The sequence below is a fragment of the Petromyzon marinus genome, chromosome 72 (assembly GCF_048934315.1).
Source record: "Petromyzon marinus isolate PM22_M1 ecotype Great Lakes invasive population chromosome 72, UKy_Petmar_22M1.pri1.0, whole genome shotgun sequence".
Taxonomy (NCBI): Eukaryota; Metazoa; Chordata; class Hyperoartia; order Petromyzontiformes; family Petromyzontidae; genus Petromyzon; species Petromyzon marinus.
In genome coordinates, this window is record NC_133738.1 from 5,652,882 (window position 1) to 5,674,095 (window position 21,214).

At 48.3% G+C, this 21,214-nt stretch overlaps 1 protein-coding gene across 2 annotated transcripts in view; it reads right to left on the bottom strand.

Moving 5' to 3' along the window:
- Nucleotides 1–903: 903 nt before the first annotated feature.
- LOC142906931 (uncharacterized) overlaps nt 904–21,214 on the bottom strand; it is a 70,462-nt gene continuing 50,151 nt past the window's right edge. For both annotated transcript variants that reach the window (XM_076055705.1, XM_076055706.1), the window contains 3 exons: nt 19,705–19,863; nt 16,553–16,663; nt 904–1,745 (listed from right to left, as the gene is read on the bottom strand). In XM_076055705.1, the coding sequence (XP_075911820.1) occupies nt 1,327–1,745; nt 16,553–16,663; nt 19,705–19,863 (689 nt within the window). In that variant the 3' untranslated portion in view covers nt 904–1,326. The remainder of the gene's footprint in view (nt 1,746–16,552; nt 16,664–19,704; nt 19,864–21,214) is intronic.

The following is a 21,214-nucleotide window of genomic DNA, read 5'->3' on the forward strand; positions in this document are numbered from 1 at the left end:
AGATGCCACTGGTTCTTCACGTTCTGCAGATGCAGATGCCACTGGTTCCTCACGTTCTACAGATGTAGATGCCACTGGTTCTTCACGTTCTGAGGATGTAGATGCCACTGGTTCTTCACGTTCTGCAGATGTAGATGCCACTGGTTCTTCACGTTCTGCAGATGTAGATGCCACTGGTTCTTCATATTCTGCAGATGCAGATGCCACTGGTTCCTCACGTTCTACAGATGTAGATGCCACTGGTTCTTCACGTTCTGCAGATGTAGATGCCACTGGTTCTTCATGTTCTGCAGATGCAGATGCCACTGGTTCCTCACGTTCTGCAGATGTAGATGCCACTGGTTCTTCACGTTCTGCAGATGCAGATGCCACTGGTTCTTCACGTTCTGCAAATGTAGATGCCACTGGTTCCTCACGTTCTACAGATGTAGATGCTACTGGTTCTTCACGTTCTGCAGATGTAGATGACACTGGTTTTTCATGTTCTGCAGATGCAGACGCCACTGGTTCCTCACGTTCTGCAGATGTAGATGCCACTGGTTCTTCACGTTCTGCAGATTTAGATGCCACTGGTTCCTCACGTTCTGCAAATGTAGATGCCACTGGTTCGTCACCTTCTGCAGATGTAGATTCCACTGGTTCTTCACGTTCTGCAGATGTAGATGCCACTGGTTCTTCACGTTCTGCAGATGTAGATGCCACTGATTCTTCATGTTCTGCAGATGCAGATGCCACTGGTTCCTCACGTTCTGCAGATGTAGATGCCACTGGTTCTTCACGTTCCGCAGATTTAGATGCCACTAGTTCCTCACGTTCTGCAAATGTAGATGCCACTGGTTCTTCACGTTCTGCAGATGTAGATGCCACTGGTTCTTCACGTTCTGCAGATGTAGATGCCACTGGTTCTTCATGTTCTGCAGATCAAGATGCCACTGGTTCTTCATGTTCTGCAGATGAAGATGCCACTGGTGTCTTCACATTCTGGAGATACAGATGCCACTGGTTCTTCACGTTGTAGATGCCACTGGTTCTTCACGTTCTGCAGATGAAGATGCCAACACTGCTAGCTATTGTGCAAGACGGTTGAACTTACGACTCTCTTTTCCAAACACCTGCAACTGGACATACGGGGAGAGCTTTGTTCGTATCTCTGAAAGTCCGTGAGTGCAATATTCGTAAGTAGAGGAGTCCCCCACACAATTTTAGCTGGGCGAAATATATATTTTTTACCTGCATAGCTTAGGGCGCCCCTTTCCCCCTTTTCAGGAGTGCCATCAGCCACGCTGGCCGAGGACAACTGCCGCGGTCACCCCGACAGGCAGAGCATTAAAAAGCAGACGAGATAACGGTCGCGGCAACGAGCAAGGCCGACGTGAAGTGGGCCGCTCGCAATCCGGCGCATCCGTTGCCACCACCGCCGCTGCTGCCGCCGCCACTGCTGCCGCCGCTGCTCCCACCACTGCTGCCACCACTGCTGCCACCGCTGCTGCCACCGCTGCTGCCACCACTGCTGCCGCCGCTGCTGCCACCGGTGCTGCCGCCACTGCTACCACCACTACTACCACCACTGCTGCCGCCGCTGTCATTGTTGTTGCAGAGATTCTGCTGGCAGCAGGTAAACGAATCGACAGTGCCGGTGAATGAGGGGAAAAGGGTGTTGATTTGCACCTTCAGCTGATCCTTGAAATCGCCGGCAGCACATTGAGCCGTAGTGGCGCAGCCTCTGCCCATGAACTGCTGCCCGCCTGGAAAAGGAAAAAGAAAAAAAAACCTGTTAAATAATTAAATTTAAATAAATAAATGCTACCATGAATAATAGGAATTATTAATAATAGTTCATATTAATAATGCACATTCCATCCGAGGATACTCCACATCCACTTCAGCGAACACATCATCAATGCCGGGGTCCGCCTTTTCACGGGATGGCCGGCATCCTGTGAGAATATCACGCCAGAGCCCTGCGTGGGACTGGAGTCACTCCCGGAGCAGACCACGGCCTGACGTGGACACGCAAGCCAAGGCCGATCTTCGACACCGCGGCCTTGGCTTGCATTCAGCGTGGCGGCTGGCGCAAGATAGAATCGCCTGGTGGCGGCGTGTGGAGACTGCAACGCCCCGAGGGGCATGCACATGATGATGATGATGAACCGAGGATTCCAACTGCGCATTGCATAAAGAGCAGGGAACAAAAACAACCGGTGGGGGGGGGGGGGGGGCAACGGACCCAACTAGAGAGGCAAGATCTTGACTTGAAGCTTTCGTTACTGCAGGAATTAATATTCTTTGGGACTTTCGGTAAAGTCACGTAGATAGGCTGTAATAATCGAAAATATATATATACAAAACATGTTATGATAACACTGTGTAACAAAAAAAAATGTATTTTGTCCCTGGGTAGTAATTGTTATTATCTAATTGCTTATGCCCCACAAACTTTGCTTTTGTGACCAGGACAGTGATATTTTGAAATGTACCTATTTTCAATGGGAATTCCAGATAGGTTCAGTGCTGAGTAAACTTGGAGTAACTTCTAGAACATTCTCGAAGTAGTAATACGTTTTTACCCTTTTATCTGGCACAGAAAACTGACACCTTTATACAAGGGATCATGTTTGCAATAACCACAACACAAGCAGTCAAAATGCAAACAAAAAAGACAACTCTGACGATATGTACTGTCCTTGAATTTGATTGGTCCACACCCGAGATGGCTTTTCTTAGAGCTTAGTCTCCACTGGTGTTGGACCAGAAGACGCCAAAAGGCGTACAACTCAAAAACAGCACACAATCAGAGTATTGAGAGCTCGGAGTAAGCATTTACATTATGAGACCTTTTTGTTTGCATTTTGACTGCTTGTGTTGTGGTTATTGCAAACATGATCCCTTGTATATAGTAATAGGCTAAAAACCTATTACTATATCTTGTTACTGGCAAAGGAGGTCTCATAACATTCTCGAACTTTCCAGTAATATACATAGTAGTATAAATACAGGGGCCTTAAGCCCACCAGTTCAGTTTAGTTCCATTTGCCTAAGTGGATACATATCTGCATTTTTGTGAGATGGTATCAAGAGGCTGCAAGCATCCGGCAGACGCATTTTGCTATGTCTGCGACCAATTTATCAAGAAAAGAGTGAAAAAGTACTGCTAAGATGTGCGAGGCCTATAAGGCATATTTCGGCATGCCTGTCGGGGATAAAGGCAAACCCTGGGCACCTCATTTCACCTGCGAGCAATGCAAACAAACTGGAAGGTAAGATGGACAATTGTTGCTCAGAATTTTATGTTATAAAATTTGTTAAAATGTTTTCAATTGTAAAAGCTTTTTATTTTAAATGTTTTACAATTTTCAATGTTATTATTGAAAAAATATATATCATATATGAAAAATGTTGCGATAATCTCTAACACATTAGTCATGGGTGAAATAAATGTATTTCGTAGGATGGTACAGAGGGGAAAAGAGAGCCATGAAGTTCGCTATCCCAAGAATTTGGCAGGAACCCACTGACCACTCAAGCAACTGCTACTTCTGCATGGTGGACCCTTCCTAACGTCGGACTGGCAAGAATGCACCTGCTATCACGTATCCGTAACTTCCTTCATCCATCACCCCGGTGCCACACTGCCATGAGCTCCCCATACCCACTCCTCCGGAGAGAAAGGAGCCGTCTTTAGAAGAGAGCAGCAAGTCAGAGAGCGAGGAAGATGTAGATCCAGATGACAATTTCAAAGGTGGAGCTGAGGAGAGAAACCCATACTACCCCAACCAAAAAGACCTCAATGACTTGATCAGAGATCTTGGTCTCACCAAGTCCAATGCCAAGCTTTTGACGTCTAAGCTCAAGCAGTGAAACTTGTTGTATGCAAGTGTGCAAGTCGCAGATCAGAGGAAGCGTCACCAATCTTTTTGCAGCTTCTTCACCCGTAAACATGGGCTCTGCTTCTGCCACAAAGTGACCAGTCTGTTTGAGGCAATCGGAATCGCCTGCAACTAGAATGAGTGGCGCCTATTCATTGACAGCTCATCCAGGAGCCTCAAAGCCGTGCTGCTCCATGATGGTAACAAGTACCCGTCTCTTCCTCTGGCTCACTCGGTGCATCTCAAAGAGGATTACAACAGCATCAATACCATGCTGGATGCCTTGAAGTATGATGAGTACGGCTGGGAGGTCATCGGAGACTTCAAAATGGTGGTATTCCTGATGGGTCTTCAAGGAGGTTTTTACCAAGATTCCCTGCTATCTTTGCCATTGGGACAGTAGGGACACCAAGGTGCACTACCACAGACGGGACTGGCCACAGCGGACCGAGTTCTCTGTGGGGAGGCACAACGTCAAGTGGGAGCCACAGGTGGACCCCCGGAAGGTGCTGATGCCACCACTGCACATCAAATTGTGCCTTATGAAACAATTTGTCAGAGCTGTAGATAAGGAGTCGGCATCCTTCAAGTGCCTTCAAAATTCTTCCCTAAGATGTCTGAGGCAAAGGTCAAACCCGCTGTCTTCATCGGACCACAGATAAAAGACTATCCTGGAGTGCAATGAATTCCCCCAAGAAGCTCACTAGTAAGGAGAAAGCGGCTTGGGACAGCTTTATCGCAGTGGTTTTTTGGCTTGCTGAGTAATCACAAGGCCGAAAACTCTGTGGTTGAGACTGGTGAAGAACGATGGCACAACTAGGGGTTGTTCGGGGGCGTCTGTGGCGCCCCTCACAACCATTTACGGCCTTCGGCCAGGAATGTCACAAAAAAATTGCGCACGAACGACGCATTCACGCAAGCACCCGATGCTCTGTTTTGAAGTTTTAAAATGAAACATTTTTAATTGTATTATGTTTTGAATTGGATAATTTTATTTCTTCATTAAAAGCTTATATCATTTTACATCTGGAAGACTTCACTTGAAAACGACATTTCGTGTGAATTTCCTCTCGTCGTTAAGTAGATGGCCTTGCTGGGGATTTGGTTCAATGCGGACTTTCACCCGCCCCTCTATAGCCCCGCCAAGCGTTCGTTGGCTGCTTGGTCCCGGTCACGTGATGCACTTCAACCAATCTGTGCCGCGTTAGTCACACAATGACAGAATGACAGACCTGGGTGTTTATATATTGATGGGCTGTAGGATTTCCCTCAAAGTCCATATCCTTGATGCTCATCTTGATACATTCAAAGACAACATGGAAGCATATTCGGAGGAGCAAGGCGAGCGCTTCCACCAGGATATACTGGACTTTGAAAGCCGCTATCAAGGACATTATAACGAGAACATGATGGGAGACTACATTTGGGGGCTGATTTGTCAAAGTGTTTTAAAGTATAATCGTAAATCTCAAAAACTACTCACTTCTAAATATTTTGTAGTATTTTTTTTATTACTTTAGTATGAATACATGTTCATTTTGATTTATATGGTGTTGTTTTTTTACTTTATGTGAACGAAAAGACACAATTTTAGTATGAATACATGTTCATTTTTATTTAAATGCTGTTGGTTTTTTTACTTTACGTGAACGAAAAGACACATTATCGCCTGTTTTCTCATTGAAAATAGGAACATTTCAAAAGCAAACTTTGTGGGGAACAATAACCATTTTGTATACTTTTTAGGCATGAGCAATTTAAAAAGAACACTTACTACCCAGGGACAAAAATTGTGTCACATAGTGTAATGTAATTGTCTTTGACATTGATTGGCCTACACCAGAGACAGCAGCCTTCTGTATGGCCTAGTCTCACTGGCAGTGTCTCACTACCAGTGTCTTACTACCCAGTGTCTCGCTACCCAGTGTCTCACTACCCAGTGTCTCGCTACCCAGTGTCTCACTACCCAGTGTCTCGCTACCCAGTGTCTTACTACCCAGTGTCTCACCACCCAGTGTCTCACTAGCAGTGTCTCACTACCCAGTGTCTCATTAGCAGTGTCTCACCACCAGTGTCTCACAACCCAGTGTCTCACTACCAGTGTCTTACTACCCAGTGTCTCACTAGCAGTGTCTTACTACCCAGTGTCTCACTACCAGTATTTCACTACCCAGTGTCTCACTAGCAGTGTCTCACTAGCATTGTCTCACACCCCAGTGTCTTACTACCCAATGTCTCACTAGCAGTGTCTCACTACCCAGTGTCTCACTAGCAGTGTCACAATACCCAGTGTCTCACTTGCAGCGTCTCACTACCAGAGTCTTACTACCCAGTGCCTCGCTACCCAGTGTCTCACTACCCAGTGTCTCGCTACCCAGTGTCTCACTACCCAGTGTCTCGCTACCCAGTGTCTCACTACCAGTGTCTCACTACCAGTGTTTCACCACCCAGTGTCTCACTACCCAGTGTCTCACTACCCAGTGTCTTACTACCCAGTGTCTCACCACCCAGTGTCTCACTAGCAGTGTCTCACTACCCAGTGTCTCATTAGCAGTGTCTCACCACCAGTGTCTCACTACCCAGTGTCTCACTACCAGTATCTTACTACCCAGTGTCTTACTACCCAGTGTCTCACTAGCAGTGTCTCACTACCCAGTGTCTCACTACCAGTGTCTCACTAGCAGTGTCTCACTACCCAGTGTCTCACTAGCAGTGTCTCACTACCCAGTGTCTCACTACCCAGTGTCTCACTAGCAGTGTCTCACTACCCAGTGTCTCACTACCCAGTGTCTCACTTGCAGTGTCTCACTACCCAGTGTCTCACTACCCAGTGTCTCACTTGCAGTGTCTCACTACCCAGTGTCTCACTACCCAGTGTCTCACTTGCAGTGTCTCACTACCCAGTGTCTCACTACCCAGTGTCTCTCTACCAGTGTTTCACTACCCAGTGTCTCACTACCAGTGTCTCACTACCCCGTGTCCCACTACCAGTGTCTTACTACCAGTGTCTCACTACCCAGTGTCTCATTAGCAGTGTCTCACCACCAGTGTCTCACCACCAGTGTCTCACTACCCAGTGTCTCACTACCCAGTGTCTCTCTACCAGTGTTTCACTACCCAGTGTCTCACTACCAGTGTCTCACTACCCCGTGTCTCACTACCAGTGTCTCACTACCAGTGTCTCACTACCAGTGTCTTACTACCCAGTGTCTCGCTACCAGTGTCTCACTACCCAGTGTCTCGCTACCCAGTGTCTCTCTAGCAGTGTCTCACTACCCAGTGTCTCACTACCCAGTGTCTCACTTGCAGTGTCTCACTACCCAGTGTCTTACTACCCAGTGTCTCACTTGCAGTGTCTTACTACCCAGTGTCTCACTGCCCAGTGTCTCACTTGCAGTGTCTCACTACCCAGTGTCTCACTACCCAGTGTCTCACTAGCAGTGTCTCATCACCAGTGTCTCACTACCCAGTGTCTTACTACCCAGTGTCTTACTACCAGTGTCTCACTACCCAGTGTCTCATTAGCAGTGTCTCACCACCAGTGTCTCACCACCAGTGTCTCACTACCCAGTGTCTCACTACCCAGTGTCTCTTTACGAGTGTTTCACTACCCAGTGTCTCACTACCAGTGTCTCACTACCCAGTGTCTCACTACCCAGTGTCTCACTAGCAGTGTCTCATCACCAGTGTCTCACTACCCAGTGTCTTACTACCCAGTGTCTTACTACCAGTGTCTCACTACCCAGTGTCTCATTAGCAGTGTCTCACCACCAGTGTCTCACCACCAGTGTCTCACTACCCAGTGTCTCACTACCCAGTGTCTCTCTACGAGTGTTTCACTACCCAGTGTCTCACTACCAGTGTCTCACTACCAGTGTCTTACTACCCAGTGTCTCGCTACCAGTGTCTCACTACCCAGTGTCTCGCTACCCAGTGTCTCACTACCCAGTGTCTCACTACCCAGTGTCTCATTACCAGTGTCTCTCCACCCAGTACTACCAGTGTCTCACTACCAGTGTCTTACTAACCAGTGTCTCACTACCCAGTGTCTCACTACCAGTGTCTTACTACCAGTGTCTTACTACCAGTGTCTCGCTACCCAGTGTCTCACTACCCAGTGTCTCGCTACCAGTGTCTCACTACCCAGTGTCTCACTACCCAGTGTCTTATTACCAGTGTCTCACTACCCAGTGTCTCACTACCAGTCTCACTACCAGTGTCTCACTATCAGTGTTAGACCAGAGAATAACGCCAAAAGGCGAACAGTACAAGGATAATGCCACGTATCAGAGCATTCATAGCTCGGGGTGAGCAGCTTCATCATGGGATACCTTTTTGCCAGTATCAAAGTATAGGAATAGGTTTTACCCTGTCTGGCAATAATAAAACATGAGCTCTGTTAAGATGTTCAAACACTAAATAGATGATACATTTTGCAAGGGATCAAGTCTGCATTAACCACACACAGTACTTCTGGTTAACATGCCAACAATCATGCTCTGATAATAATGTTACACGCATTGTCTTTTTGATAGTGATTGGCCTAGTCTCACTACCCAGTGTCTCTACACCAGTGTCTCTACACAAGTGTCAGACCAAAGAACGTTAAAAGGGGAACAGTACACTAACAATGGACATTTATTACTCTACACTGCACCGTAGACTCAACATTGCACGATCGACTCAACACTTCCACCCATAGACTCAGCACTTCCACCCATCGACTCAATACTTCCACCCATAGACTCTATACTGCCACTCATAGACTCAACACTGCCACCCATAGACTCAACACTGCCATCCGTAGACTCAGCAATAATCCAATAGACTCAATACTGCCACCCACAGACTCAACACTGCCCCTGTATATTCAGCAGTCTCCCCTCTCCTTAAGCTCTTTCCGTTCCCTCTCTTAAAGTCTCATCACCTCTCCATCGTCACCAATTCCCCTGCCTCTTTCCCCTCCACCACGCCCCCCTCCACTCCTTCCTGACCTTTCCCTGTAACCCCTTGGCGTGATTCCCAAATACCCCCTCTATCACTCCTGTCACTCGTTGCTCAATACCCTTGTAGCACGCCTCTTCTGCCAACTGCATTATTCCACTCTATGTCAGCATTTGCATTTGCAAGCGCCTTGAGATAACATACAAAACTGGTTCCATTGTTGCTAGATTATTAACCCCTCGCCTGGTATATAGTGGGGCATGAGTTCAATCCTGACCGTGATGCCTGCTGTATATTTGGAGTCTGCTTGTCTCTCTCCCCGTGGTCGTGTGGATTTTTCTCCAGGTCCTCCGTTTTTCGCCTTCACATTTAGAATCAACATCTCCACACGTTTAGAGTATTTGACTGTTGCTATACATTTTCACGTGATATCAGCCACTTCATTAAGCTGCTATCATTTGTGAAAGCCAGCTCGCTTCCGCATAGCTCAAGGGGCCTTACCTGGTAAAATAAAAATTGCTTATAGTTTAGTATGTATGTACGTAGCCAACCGCGCTATTTGGAGTTGAGGGGGAAGGACAAACTAAGCAAAACAACAAGCAGTTCTAAAGAAATGAGCTTGTCGATCGAGATGATTATCTGAAAGTGTACAGCTCCCAGTGGCTTCCTAATATCAGAAGAGCTCTCCATACGGCCGCAGAAGCGCATCTGAAAGCGCCGTGCGATGATGTGTTTGACTGTCTTTGTTCGATGGCTAGGCAAAAGTTTAGTGTATAGTAGTGTGTAGTGTATAGTAGATGCCGACCGAAATTCGGTTTCGGCGCCGAAAGTTGGCAAATGGCCACTTTTGGCATACTTTCGGTTTCGGCCGAAAGTAAATGTTTTACTTTCGGTCTGGTTTCGGTTTCGGCCAAAACTGATATTGACTTTCGGTCGTCAACCGAAGATCATTTTTAGAATATAACGCTAGTGCTAAGTCTATCAGCCAGTCAGTCGGCGCGAGGCAATCCTATGCGATAGGCTGCATACACACACACACACACACGTACATATACACGTACATACACACACACGTACACACGTACATACACACATACACACGTACACAAACACGTACACACGTGCACACACGTACACACGTACACGCACACGTACACACATACATACACACACGTACACACATACACACACACGTACACACACACACGTACACACACAAACGTACACACAACAACAACAACCGCCATTCGCCACTAAGTGGCGGTGACGTCACCACGACGCTTGTGCCAGGCTATGTGCACCCTGAGGCCACGTGAAGTGTCGAACGCCCGCTGGCAGGAGGTCATGGGGCAGACCCAGGTGCCACGGGTCGACTGACTGAGATGACTGGCTGATGCACCACCTGTGCCCCCTACTGTGCCAACCTGCTGTGCTTTAGCCACCCGGCACTCCGCTCGTTGTTCTGAGCGTCGCTCCTCCGCCCTCCGTTGTTGTTGAAGGGCGACTACCTCCAACTGCCCAGTAGCATCCTTCACGAGGCTCCTCGACAGAGGCCGATCTTGACACCGCTGGTACCAGTCATCGGCAAGTCCACTCAGCTCCACGTCCTCCTGTACCACATCACTCCATGTCTTCTCTAGCCCGTGCCGCGCCCGCTTAGCCCCCTCAATCCGGCCGAACAAAAGCTGTTTCGGCATGCGGAGGCTGGGCATGCGGGCTACATGACCCAGCCATCGCAGCCTTGCCCGCCAGAGGAGCTCACCGATGGGACCTTGCCCAGATCTTTCAAGGATTTGTGAGCTCCTCACACAATCCAGTCTGGTTAAACCCAGGATGGATCGTAGACAGGCCAGCCTAAATGTTTCTAACCGGTGAAGATGTTCCATTAGGGGGGTCCACGTATCGCAAGCGTAGAGAAGGGAGGGAATGACCGTGGCCGAGAAGACCTGAAGCTTAGTGCGGAGCGACAGACCAGGTAGCTTCCACACAGCGTTACGCAACCGATGAAAAGATATTGCCGCTCGACTGATTCGGAGTGAGACCTCTGCTGTTAAACTGGAGCCAGTCATAAGCACACTGCCCAGGTATGGGAAACTCTCCACTCTCTCCACAACTGCCCCATCACCGATTGGGAGTTGTGGGGGTGGAGTGTCCGATGGTACAAAATACCCAGGCAGGTGCTTAGTTTTGGTGGGCCTGATGGTAAGGCCCCACCTCTTAGTGGCACGCTCCAGTCTCAGCAGCAGCGTCTCCAACTCCTCCTCTGACTGAGGAGCTATTACCAAATCATCAGCATACATAACGTGGTTGAGCAATAGGGAGCCATCCCTTGACCGCACCCGGGCATCGATTAGCCTCCCATTATATCTGTACCATATGGAGATTCCCCCGGTACAGCTATTGAAGGCTTCACGAACTACGTGGTCAAAATAGATGTTAAATAATGTGGGAGGCAGAGGACATCCCTGTCGCACCCCAAGGTGTACAGGGAATGGCTCTGACTCCCGGCCACGTAGTTTTACCCGGGCCCGCTCACCATCATGAAGGTCCTTAATGATTGTGAGCAGAGGGTCAGGTACTCCAAAAGCACGAAGAACGACCCAGAGCCCAGGCCTACTGATGGTATCATAGGCCTTGACCAGGTCAATAAAGCAGAGATGTAGGTCTTGTTGGAATTCCCTACACCTTTGCTGTTGCAGACGGACAGAAAATATGGCATCTGTGCAGGACCGCCCTTTCCTGAAACCGCATTGGGGCTCCGCAAGCCTCTCCTCAGCGTGCCTGGCTAGGCGATGCTGAATAATCCTTGCCAGGACCTTTCCCGGCACACTGAGGAGTGAGATGCCCCTGTAGTTGTTACAGTATGTGCGGTCCCCCTTCTTAAAAAGGGGGACCACCAGGGCATCCTTCCAATCCTGCGGAACCCATCCAGTGGTCCAGACTGTTGTTATAATGTCATATAGGGCAGTCTGTGCACAAACGCCACCCTCCCTCAGCATTTCACTTGGGAGATCATCTCTGCCCGCTGCCTTTGTTGGTCTCAGACTCCGGATCGCCTTCAGTACTTCCTCAGCAGATGGCACCTCAGCCAGCCACTCACAGGGGGTGACTTCTTCCAATATTTGAGGCACCGCAGCCTCAGCAGGGTCATCCTCACTTTGTGCCACGATGTTTTCCTGGCTGAGGGATTTTCCCTCCCCCAGGACCTCACAGAAATGCTCAGCAAATCTGCAAACCTGTTCCTGGGGGTCGGAGATTGGATAACCCTTTTTTCCCCTAATGATGGTAATAGGTGTGGCGCCGCAGGTTACTTTTTTGATGGAATTAAATAGAGATTTGTGATCACGGGCCACTGAGGCAGACTCCATCTCCTCAGCAACCCGCGACCACCACCCATCCTTGCAGCGCCTCACGGCTCTCCGAACCTCCGAGCGAAGGCTGCGGTAAGCCTCCACATTCTCTGACGTGGGATTCTGTAGCCGATGACAGTACACACATACACACACGTACACACATACACACACGTACACACATGTACACACGGACACAAAAGATCCAAAGATCCCCCATATAGCCTTAACAGACTGTAGGGGCAAGTGCTGTTAGCGAGCACCTATGAAGGCCGGTAACGGTACATGAGGGGGTGGGTGGCCAGCACCACGCCCGACCGCCTTTGTCTCCCTAGTAGCAATGTTTACACACCGCACCAGGTACTGATTTGAGGCTGAGTCGACCTATGGGAGGCCTGGGACCGGTTAAGATAATCGTACGTACACAAGTACACACACATACGTACACACGTACACACACACATACACGTACACACGTACACAAAGATCCCCCATATAGCCTTAACAGACTGTAGGGGCAAGTGCTGTTAGCGAGCACCTATGAAGGCCGGAACGGTACACGAGGGGGTGGGTGGCCAGCACCACGCCCGACCGCCTTTGTCTCCCTAGTGGCAATGTTTACACACCGCACCAGGTACTCATTTGAGGCTGAGTCGACCTAGGGGAGCCCCGGGACCGGTTCAGATAATCGTCACTGGTGTTGGCCGTGAGCGGGAATCGAACCCGGGTCGCCAGATTCATAGCGCAGCGCGCTAACCGCTACACTATCGCTCCCCACACGTACACACATACACACACACATACATACACACACGTACACACGTACATACACACACACGTACACACATACACACGTCCACACACACACGTACACACGTACACACACACATAGACGTACACACATGAACAACAACAACCGCCATTCGCCACTAAGTGGCGGTGACGTCACCACGACGCTTGTGCCAGGCAATGTGCACCTTGAAGCCACGTGAAGTGTCGAACGCCCGCTGGCAGGAGGTCACGAGGCAGACCCAGGTGCCACGGGTCGACTTACTGAGATGACTGGCCGATGCACCACCTGTGCCCCCTACTGTGCCAACCTGCTGTGTGTGCTTTAGCCACCCAGCGCTCCGCTCGTTGTTGTGAGCGTCGCTCCTCCGCCCTCCGTTTTTGTTGGAGGGCGACTGCCTCCAACTGGCCAGTAGCGCCCTTCACGAGCCTCCTCCACAGAGGCCGATCTTGACTCCGCTGGTACCAGTCATCGGCAAGTCCACTCAGCTCCACGTCCTTTTGTACCACATCACTCCATCTCTTCTCTAGCCCGTACCGCGCCCGTCTAGCCCCCTCGATCCGGCCGAACAAAAGCTCTTTCGGCATGCGGTGGCTGGGCATGCGGGCTACGTGACCCAGCTAACGCAGCCTTGCCTGCTGGAGTAGCTCACCGATGGGACCTTGACCAGATCTTTCAAAGATTTGTGAGCTCCTCACACAATCCAGCCTGGTTAAACCCAGAATAGATCGTAGGCAGGCTAGCCTAAATGTTTCTAACCGGCGAAGATGTTCCATTTAGGGGGTCCACGTTTCGCAAGCATAGAGAAGGGAGGGAATGACCGTGGCCGAGATGACCTAAAGCTTAGTGCGGAGCGACACACCAGGTAGCTTCCACACAGCGTTACGCAACCGATGAAAAGATATTGCCGCTCGACTGATTCGGAGTGAGACCTCTGCTGTTAAACTGGAGCCGGTCATAAGCACACTGCCCAGGTATGGGAAACTCTCCACTCTCTCCACAACTGCCCCATCACCGATTGGGAGTTGTGGGGTGGAGTGTCCGATGGGACAAAATACCCAGGCAGGTACTTAGTTTTGGTGGGGCTGATGGTAAGGCCCCATCTCTTAGTGGCACGCTCCAGTCTCAGCAGCAGCGTCTCCAACTCCTCCTCTGAATGAGCAGCTATTACCAAATCATTGGCATACATAACGTGGTTGAGCAATAGGGAGCCATCCCTTGACCGCACCCGGGCATCGATCAGCCTCCCATTATATCTGTACCAAATGGAGATTCCCCCGGTACAGCTATTGAAGGCTTCACGAACTACGTGGTCAAAATAGATGTTAAATAATGTGGGAGCAAGAGGACATCCCTGTCGCACCCCAAGCTGTACAGGGAATGGCTCTGACTCCCGGCCACGTAGTTTTACCCGGGCCCGCTCACCATCATGAAGGTCCTTAATGATCGTGAGCAGAGGGTCAGGGACTCCAAAAGTACGAAGAACAACCCAGAGCCCAAGCCTACTGATGGTATCATAGGCCTTGACCAGGTCAATAAAGCAGAGATGTAGGTCTTGTTGGAATTCCCTACACCTCTGCTGTAGCAGACGGACAGAAAATATGGCATCTGTGCAGGACCGCCCTTTCCTGAAACCGCATTGGGGCTCCGCAAGCCTCTCCTCAGCGTGCCTGGCAAGGCGATGTTGAATAATCCTTACACACACGTACACACACACGTACACACATACATATACACACGTAAACACGTACACACACACGTACACACACACTTACACACGTACACACATACACACACACACATACACACACGTACACACACGTACACACGTCAGCAGCAGCAGCAGCAGCTTGCGAGCGAGGTGACAGCGCAACCAATGGTCTGGGGCCGTCAATAAATTATGTCACGCACCTGGGGGGGGGGGGGCAGCGACTGCGTAGCGGTTTGCGCGCTGCGCTACGAACCCGGCGGACCGAGTTCGATTCCCTGGGCCTCCCCTACGTCGACTCAGCCTCAAACGAGTAAGTGGTGTCGTGTGTCAACATCGCCACTGGGGAGACAAATGCGGCCGGCCGTGGTGAATCCAACTCCCGGGCGAAGCCGGGTTGTAGAGCTCTTATTTTATAAATCTTGTGTTCCGTAACGTCGGTTATATACCTTTCTGTTTCGGTCTTGGTCGAAAGTCAAATTTTAACTTTCGGTCTGGTTTCGGTTTTGGCCGAAACCAGAAATTCAGTTTCGGTCGGCCTCTAGTAAATAGTAGTATAATGTATGGTGTAGTGTATAGTAGTGTGTAGTGTATAGTAGTATAATGCATCGTGTAGTGTATAGTAGTATAGTGTGCTGTATAGTGGTGTAGTGTCTATAGCATCTGAAAGCGATGTGCGATGGTGACCACCGTCCGAGTTCAATGGCCAGCAGCCGAATGTCACTGCTGCTGCAAGGATGAGCGGAGTTCGCGTGACGATGGTTTATTGTTCCTTGATGAAATCAGCAAGGTATTTGGGTCATTTGTGGCAATTGAAAACTGTGTGTGTGTGTGTGTGATCAGTGCGACCTTCTAATGCTGTATGTTCGTTCGGCAACCGGAAGCCAATGCAGATCTATGCAGTACCCCTTCACGACACGTGCCAGATAATGTTGTGCACGCTTTTACCAGACGTCTCATAGAGTAGTGGGAGTTGTAACAAATGAGTAAAGGGTGCTCAATAAATATAATTAGATTATATGTGTAGTGACATCACGGGATGCCACTGGGTAATGCCAGCCCTAGAGAGGCACGGAGTGCGGTGTGATAACATCGCAGATACCACAATGGTGTGGGTGTAATACTGGCCCAAGAGGGGCTCGGTTAGCACTGAGTGATAGCGCTGGATGGCATCACGCTTGGCGTGCAGTCCCAGCCCTGCAGGATAGGGTGGAAGTGCCGGCCATAGGAACGGGGTTATTATAGGCCATGGCACTTTGGTTGACCCGAGAGGACATGTGACCGTTTAAGTCTACAAAGGGCCCCAGGTGGGGGCTCGGGGTGGTCACGTGGTCTGGGTCGAGATCCTCCTAGAGTGTTCTGGAAGGTGGTCGTGGTCAGGGGCGGGGCCGGCCACACGGCAGAGGATATAAGCCGGCTCCCCACAGAGGGACCGGCGCTGTTATTCATCCAGAAGAAAACTTCGTCTATGTTCTACGTCCAACAGGTGGGGGTTAGGGGTGGTCACGTGTCAGGGTCGAGATCCTGCTCGAGGATTCTGGAAGGTGGTCGTGGCCAACCGCGGAGACAGACGCGACCCGTTAGGATATAAGCCGGGTTCCCTCAGCGAGACCGGCTGCTGTTGTTCATCCTGAAGAATTCTACGTTCTACAAGAGTCTCCAACACGTGGACCGGGACCCAAGCTGTGGTCCGGTTCGTTGTAGCTAGTTACGGTGTAAATTAGTGTAGTTAACCTGGTGGTCACCACCATAGGTTGTTATTCTGTTAAGGGGCAGTTAACCCCGTGTGTGTTGGTGTTAATAAATGTGTTGCCTCCAAAGAGTATGTCTGCGACTCAGTTGAACTCACTACATATGCATAAAAAAGTTATGATTTTTACCAGAACAAACTTACCCTGCGATAGCACAGCGGTCACACACGAGTCTTCCTCTGGTGCACAGGCCTTGTCCACTTCAGGAACTCCCAACCCGCTGCTTCCGAAGCGACAGGTACGACCATTGACCACTGCATGGCAAGGGGGGTGGGGGGGGTGAGCTCATGGGAACTTGCGACATTCAACAGCATCGATACAGATCAGACCCAGAGAATAATAATAATGATTATGATAATGAATACTTTCATCTTATATACTATATAGCGTCATTCGTAGTGGTTGGCTGCGCATGGTGCGAAAGAAACACAACACATGCAGAATTAAATTTGTTGTCCTTCCCCTGCACTTCCGATTAGTGCGGTCGGCGACGCACGGTGGTGTGAAAGAAGTTCAACATTCATACCATAGATAACACTACCCATCGACTCAATACTACTCTACCCATAGACTAACACTTCCCATAGACTCAACAATACCCATAGACTAACACGACCCTATCCATAGACTAACACTTCCCATAGACTCAACAATACCCATAGACTATATTATTTGGTTCGTTCGGTAAAGTCACGTAGGTAGAAATAAAATTAAACAAATCACGACGTTTTGAATGCAACACAAGCATCAGTAGTCATCAGGCAAAAAAAAAACCACTACCCATAGGCTCAACACTACCCATATACTCACTGCCAATAGACTCATCAATGCACCATAGCCTCAAAACTGCACCTCTGATTAGCATGGTTGGCTATGTACAGTGTGAAAAAAGTTCAACCTACACACATATCAGTATGGGTCTCGGTGGGTTTTTGTGGGTCTCTTCTAATATTAGGATGCCACTGGGCGATATGCACTTTTAAATAATCTCGACTGACAAACTCACTTCTTTAGAACTGCTTTTTGTGTTTAGTTTGTTGTCCTTCCCCCGCATCTCCAATTAGCACGGTTGTCTACGTACGGTGCTAAAAAAAGTTAAATGTACATTCTACACTTCTGTACACTACACTGATGGTGGGAAGACAAAGTGAAGGAGATCCAACATCTTGCCGACATCTATAATATGCGTGGATTTTTCAGTGCCACCAGAACCGCCAATGGTCCGAGCACTCAGGGACCAACCCCCCACTGAGGCCTAAGAATGGAGGAGATCTGATCAAGGAGAGGGAACTCAACACCCGCTGAAAGGAGAATTTTGAAAATAAGCTCAATCGAGACTCGTTTGTCGATGATAGTGTTTTCCGCTCCATTCCACAACATCCAATCAGAAATGAGCTTGGAACCCCTCAACCCTTGATAAAGTGAGGAAAGCCATCAAGCAGATGAAGAGCAATAGGGCACCTGGGAGCTGATGGAATTCCTGCTGAAATCTTCAGAAAAGGAGAGGAGCTCGATTTACTGCTCCAAGCGCTCACGTTGAAAATTTGGAAATACGAGGACATCCCGAATGACCTCAGAGATGCCATGATTGTGAAAATCTTTATGAAAGGACATACAACCGATTGTGGAAATTACAGGGGGATCGCCTTGCTGTCCACTGCAGGAAAGATCATTGCAAGAACTTTCCTGAACCGTCTTCTGCCACTTACTGATCAACTCCCCCCCAGAATCCCAATGTGAGTTCAGGCCATGGGGAAGCACAACTGGCATGATTTTCGATGCCCATAAACTGCAGGAAAAATGTCAGGAACAACACAAACCTCTCTACATGGACTTCTTTGACCTCACGAAAGCCTTTGATTCTGTCAACCGAGGAAACACTGTGGAGATCCTTGAAAAGTAAGGATGTCCACCGAAATTTGTCACCATTCGCCTGCTGCATGATGGTATGCGAGCAGTGATTCTTAGTAATGGATCCATCTCACACCACTTTGAAGTTAAGACTGGAGTCAAACAAGGCTGCGCCATCGCCCTAACACTCTTCTCAATATTCCTCACTACGATGCTACAGCTAACTACTGGTAAGCTTCGAGCAGGAGTGGAGACAAACTAACAAATTGATGTTAAGCTGTTCAACATCAACCGACTTCGATCTAAATCTAAGACCATCCCGACAGCAGTAGTTGTTGAACTCCAGCATGCTGACGATGCTGTCGTGTGTGCCCACATGGAGGTGGATCTTCAGGCAATCAAAACTTTACTAAGGCACATGAGAAAATGGGACTGACGCTTAATGTTTTAAGGACGAAGGTCCTTCATCAATCAGTTATCAATGAGCAGTCCCCACTTCCAACAATTTACATCCATGGTGAGACTGGAAAATCAGTATTTCCCATACCTTTTTTAATGGAATGCTGATGTTGGTAAATAAATCCAAAATCCTCTGAAATGTGTCTGTGCTGCTTTCAGTCGGATGAGGAAAAGGGTGTTTGAGAAATTTGACATTAGGTCCAAAACCAAGATCATGGTTTACCAAGCAATCGTAATCTCTACCTTTCTGTACAGAACTGAGACGTGGATAAAATATAGGAGACATCTTAAAGCACTGGAGAAGTCCTATCAAGGCTGCCTGCAGAAGATCCTTCAAATCAGGTGAGAAGACGGACTCACAAACGCCAGCGTCTTCTTGCAAACAAACACCACGAGAATTGAGGGCACGATCATTCGACGTCTTGCCCAACTCCAGCTTATTTCGGGGTGTGCATTCAAGAGGAGGGCAGATAAAGCACTTCAAGGATGTTCTGAAGGCCAACATGAAGAAGTGCACTATCGACACCAACTCATAGGAGACTCTTGCCCAGTATCACCTCAGCTGGAGACACACAGACAGTCTATTTCAAGGTTCCAAACATACTGAAACTCAACGGTGGAAACACGAAGAGGAAAAGCGGGAATGGCGGAAACAGCATACTGTAGCCGAAATTACTTATCCAGTTCCACCCACCACCCTTGAGGTATTTTAAGACCCAAAGAGAATTAAACTTTTCTATGGAAGACACTCATCCTCGATTGCGAGGGATCGCCTATGATGATGACACTACACATTACCCCACTATACTATTTCAAAACACATTTATTTTCTAATTGCTTGTTTTAAGTTCATCGTCCTTTCCCACACACCTCCGATTAGCACGGTGCGACATGAAGTTCAACGTACACACACAGGCATACACCACATTACAGAAATAAGACGGAGGTGGGTAAAACAATCTGTCCGTCAATTGCAATCCACTACCGCCGTTGCAGAGATCGGTCTGGCAGCAGGTGTAATTGTTCACGGTGCCGTCGAACGACGAGGCGATGCCGGTGATGAATTGCTTTATCTGCGTCTTGTATTCAGACGTCTCACACTCCGCTTTGATGCCGCATCCCCTGGCTTGGAATGTTTTGCCACCTGCAAAACAAGGAGGCGATCGCAAACTGTTTAGATCAACGTTGTAGTGACCGGGACCGAGTTTTATTGTCCCCCCCACGTAACCACCCCTGCCCAGAGCATGTCAAAGTCACTTAATCTGGAGAATTTGTCCCACTAAACTAGAAACATTTTTATTTTATTTACTAGGTGTTAAGGCCCCACTGAGCTATGTAGCTATTATTCAGACAAGCCACCTGGCCATCACAAATTATAGCAGCTAATGAAGTTCCCGATAATCACGTGGAAATGTATAGCAGCCAAATACTAAACTCAACGATTTTTAATTGAGCAGGTAAGGCTCATAGCTACGTAGCTTTTTTTTTACATAAGCGACCTGGCCATTACAAATGAGAGCTGAACAAAGTGGATTATCACGTGCAAATTATTTAAAAAGTTTCGTTTAGTTCTCTCTCCACATTGACTCCCCCTTTTATCAGAATATATATTTACACTCCAGGAGGAATCCAATGAGATATAAAGTTCTTCTTCATAGATGTCCAGTACAGACACGGGATAAGAGTGTTACAAAAACGAACAATAAAAAACACAATAATCGCGCAAAGTACAATAAAAGTAAACAAATCACCCGGACATATAGAAATGAAACTAAGCAATGCCCATGCTGCCAGGTAAAGCCCATTGAGGTATTAAGTAATTTTTCAGACGTAACCTGGCTTTCACAAATGATAGCTCAATAAAGTGGCCCATCATTCGGACATTTGTAGCAGTGAAATTATTTAAATTATCTCAATGCATGTTTCTAAATGTGGAGGAAAAAACCAGAGGACCTGGAGAAAAAAATCCAAGTGACTGCGAGGAGAACATGCAAACTTCAAATATACAGCAGGCTTCAGGATCAAACAAACGACATCCTGCATACCAGGTGAGGAATGTAACATCTCACCACCGTAGCACCTTTTAAATGAATACATTTAGTATATAAGTTCAAATTGCATAATAAATTCTTAAGCTTCGGAAATGGGGCAGTTAACAGCAAAATCTGCCTCAGACCACACCAAGACACAGTCCTTAAATATTTTTTTACGTTAAAATGGAACTCAATACATTAAGGAATTAAATCTACAAATCACATGGGGAAATGTGACTGTATCCATGACTAATCTTCTACATCCCCTCACCAGCTGCAGTGCCTCCTACCCCCTCCCTTATGTTGTCATTGTTTAGAAACCCGCAATACTTGTCTGAAGGGGGCACTGGTGAAGCATAGGGGTTAGGGACCGGAGCTGGCAAGGGGTTAGGAAGCAAGATTGGTATGCGAAGCATACATGCCAACCCCTTATCAGTGCCTACCTTATTACAGACCAATTCA